The sequence below is a fragment of the Simochromis diagramma genome, unplaced genomic scaffold (genome assembly GCF_900408965.1).
Source record: "Simochromis diagramma unplaced genomic scaffold, fSimDia1.1 OVJJ01000516.1, whole genome shotgun sequence".
NCBI lineage: Eukaryota > Metazoa > Chordata > Actinopteri > Cichliformes > Cichlidae > Simochromis > Simochromis diagramma.
Window position 1 is genome coordinate 417,463 of NW_024386938.1, and position 3,935 is coordinate 421,397.

The 3,935-nt window shown below is 39.6% G+C and overlaps 1 protein-coding gene across 1 annotated transcript; it reads right to left on the reverse strand.

Annotated features, from left to right (window-relative positions):
* Positions 1 to 2,030: 2,030 nt before the first annotated feature.
* Positions 2,031 to 3,595, reverse strand: LOC120736931 (macrophage mannose receptor 1-like). The gene is made up of 3 exons (XM_040037317.1): positions 3,185 to 3,595; positions 2,486 to 2,769; positions 2,031 to 2,400 (listed from the first exon to the last, which is right to left on the reverse strand). The coding sequence occupies exons 1-3, from the start codon at positions 3,456 to 3,458 to the stop codon at positions 2,212 to 2,214; spliced, it is 747 nt and encodes a 248-aa protein (XP_039893251.1). The 5' UTR covers positions 3,459 to 3,595; the 3' UTR covers positions 2,031 to 2,211.
* Between the last annotated feature and the right edge of the window lie 340 nt (positions 3,596 to 3,935).

Consider the following 3,935-nt stretch of genomic DNA (forward strand, 5'->3'; position numbering starts at 1 on the left):
AAGTAACACCTCATGTCACGCAAAAACAAAACATCTGGGAGTATTTGGCATCATCATGCTGGAAATGATTAAAACCCATTTTTAAAGCTATGGAACTCCAGCTAACCATGGTGGGAGGGAGGAAACTTGTAACGTCGATGAACCTGACCATTTTTTTATTTTAATTATATTTTTGCTATTTAAATTTTTATTCAAATTAGTATTTAAATGAATCCTAGAGTGCTTTGATGACTCATCCATGAGGTCATAAAAGAACCCAGAACAGCACCTAAAGAACTACAGGCCTCACATGCTTGCGTTGTGGTCAATGATTTTTTTTTTTTTTGCCTGTCCCGTTTGGCTCTTTTGCCATCAGAATTATTGTCTAAAGGCGAAGAAAGATGCCCAACGGATTTACTTTACCAAATGGACCATCCCAGCCTTGCCGTAATGGTCTATTTGATTCACCTTTTATTGTTTATTTTATTTTTTATTTTCCCTTGCTAGATACGGGACAGACTTGAATGAGGAAAAGAAAAAGGAGAAAGAAAGAGGGAGAAAGGGCAAAAAACAAAAACCAACAAAACAAGCAGACAAAAAATACATATATCAATCACCTGGATCACCTGTTGAGAGCAATAGAATAAACAACATCATGATGATATATGGGAATATAAGAGTAAATGCTAAATGTTAAACATTATTGTGCAGCACGTAAGATCGACAGCGCACAGTGTGCTTTGAGGTAGGAGCCAAAAAGGGTGTAGTTTGTGTGTGTGAGCACTCATGTGTACACCTGTGAGCATGGACGCGCTTGTTTTTAAAAGGTTCCTTCATGTAATGATCTGCTAGAGGGTGTGGGGGGGCCACAGCCCCGTCCTCCAGGGCATGAAGCAGGTATGGAGGAGATCAAAACTCCAGACAACCAGCGGCCCCCAGAACACAAGAGACCAAGGAAGACCAACAGAGGGGCAGCCGTGCCACTGTCCCAGAAAGAGCTGAGGAGAGTCCCAGATGAGGGCTCACTCAGCAGCCGCGGAGCAGAAGCCAGGGGGAGTTGCAGTGACGCGCCCGTGAGCTCCGCCGGCAGCCAGCTGTGCCAGAGTGACCGAGCCCCAGTGGTCAATGATTTAACAATAAGAAAGAGATATTGTACGTTACCAGTCCATTAAATATACCTTATTAGTGGTAATCAGCACCATAGAAATGGGCCAATAGGGTCTCCTACAACTGCTAAGTGTATTCCTCTCCTGCTTTCACTCCCGCTTCGTCCGCCATTGTTATGCGCAAAATTCATCTTCTTCTTCTAAATTTATGCAAAAGATTCTCCCGTATGACCCGCAATGAATCCTAGGATATGGTGGACTACGAAGGATGTACCCGACCCATCCTTCAAATCTGGGGAAAAGGAAGGTGCATTTGTCGTCGCATTTGGAGGACTCTTCAAATTTGGACAGCCTTCGTCACATCACTGTGATGTCATTGCTTACAGATGCGGACTTTGAAGCATGCTACCCCTGAATTTGGAAACACCCAAACTGAACAAATCCTAAACTGGGAAAAACAACTAAAACCTGAACACATGTGATGACTTGGGAACCTAAGACATGAAACATGAAACCCGACCATGGACATGGACATGGACTCACATGGAACACAGAGATACTGCATACAGATACAGATACTGTTTTGCCCAGTGATTTGAACTACTTTATTAATTGGCCATTGTCAATCACTGGCTACACCTGTCATGCAGCATGTTGTGTGACAGCAGAGCAGTGGATGTTCATGATAAAAACTGCCACAAGCAGAAGAAAAAACAATGAAAGAATTTACATCAAGTGTTTTTGGTCATTTTTTGTGCAAATTATTTGACAAATTAAGAAAAGGAATTAAACCTACACCACCTGATAACTCCTCCACTGCTGCTGAAATGTAGAATTTGTAGCGGGCACTCCAGGAAGCAAGAAGGAATTGCATGCCAATGCCAATGATTCTCTGACAAAGTAATGTTTAACACACAAAATTGTAATTGTATGTAAAGATACTTGTTTCTAACTTTGGCAGTGCCATGATTGTTTTTTATTATCACATATGAACAATGAAAGTATGAGTTTTCAGGGAAAATGTTTATGCGGTTGGGGTACAAACTTTTGAGCAGTCAAAACTAAGAGTCATTAATAAGGAAATCAAAATTAAACTAAAGTAGTTCTTGAGTAAATGTGGTCAGATTCAAGGCTTTATGTAACAGAAGAAGTTCCTTCTCTGCTGACAGTTTCTTATGCCATAGGATGCAGTACCACTCTTCTCGAGGACGCCACAGAAGCCATTAGTCGGGCAGCTTGGAATATTTTCATATTGCATCTGTCCTCCACCCACCCACAGCCACTCACCAGCCAGGTTACACAGGCCCGTCCACACCTGACAACATTGAACAGAGAGACAATTGTAAACATGGTGTATGAGTTTCTCAGCAACACGAATAAGCTGTAGGAAACTGTCCAACCTCATCAGTGGTAGCTTGTTGTGCTCTCTCCCGTGCATAGGTGTGGTCATCAGTAGTGATCAGTGTGGCCAGGTCGTAGCGATGGTTCCTATAGGGAGAGTTGGGATCATTTGTGTCCACTGCACCCAGAGACCTGCAGTGGTTTAATGCCTCCTCCCACGTCTTATTCTCCTTCACCAAAACCAGTTTCTCATCATAACACATGAAAGAATGATCGACATCGCAACCGTCAGTCCACCATACACCATATTTCTTATATACACAGTCTCCATTTTGACTTGGCTCTGAAAGAAGAAGAAGCAGAGAAGAAATATTAATTACTAGAAAAGCCTTTTTGTGTCTTTTTGTGTTGATCATGTATATGTGTGAAAGTTTTCTGTACTTAACACCGGATACTTTTTTCAGTGCAGTTTCAACCTCGGCACATCTAACAAAATTGCAAAACATGCGAGAAGCGTCAAATCTTTCATAGGCCACTATGGCAAAAAGTGGCCTATGAAAAGTGCTTCAATTAAATAACAAACAAACAGACAAATAAATAAATAAATATAGTACTTTACAATACAAAGTACTCTTGTGTTAATACCAAAGAATTTGATCTTGCAATCTCTATAATAACTCAATAACTAGCTCAATAATTTGCATTTACACCTAAAAAAGTATAAGATAAATATTTGAGCTTTAAAACATGTTACTTACGAGAACTATCCCACTTGGTGAAGCTAGTTATCTCGTCTCCTCTGGACCATTTCCATGTACTGGTATTAGCTCGATATAACCCGATCCACCCTCGGCCATTAAAGAATGTGTTCTCTTGTTCATTTCTGATTGTGATCAGGTCAGTGTGGTACTTTCTGCAGAAGGTCTGTGCCTTTGTCCAACTTGTCATGTAAGTATCAGTGTAAAATTTAAAATTTGACAGATCTCCACACACAGGAGAAAGAAAAAGCAGCAGAGGGATGAGAATGAACATCTTCCTTAGGATGCCTTGACACTGTAATGAGAAAGTATGCACAGCCAGAGAAAGGAAAAGAATCACAGAGTCTGTTGCGCTGCCACAACATTTCACTGATAATGAGTCTATATATCTTTCTGAGCAACGACAATGTAGGACACAATATAGTGTTAGGAAATGTAAGGAGAAGTTTATATAATGAATAAAAATGACCTTTCAATATAAATATAATAAATAAATATCATAATTTTTTAAAGCAAATCAATTCCTCTAACATCTGTATTTTTAAATATACATCAACTATAAATTTAAACAAGAAAAATGACATTGCATGAAGATCTGTGCACACATACTAATATATAAAATAATAAAATGATATTTGGGTGAGGTTTGGTTAGAACAAGTACTGTGTAAATGTTACTGATCTTTAGTCAAAGTAATGTTACTTAATCAAATTAATATTTTACCTAATGCATTCGCTCAATGTCATCCTAC

Bases quoted from the DNA above. Each gene is read 5' to 3' on its own strand.
- LOC120736931 (XM_040037317.1), bottom strand. From the start codon at position 3,458: ATGTTCATTCTCATCCCTCTGCTGCTTTTTCTTTCTCCTGTGTGTGGA. The intron at 2,770-3,184 runs GTAAGTAACATG...TTCTTCTTTCAG, and splicing joins CACCAAGTGGGATAGTTCTC to AGCCAAGTCAAAATGGAGAC. The intron at 2,401-2,485 runs GTTGGACAGTTT...CAATGTTGTCAG, and splicing joins AACAAGCTACCACTGATGAG to GTGTGGACGGGCCTGTGTAA.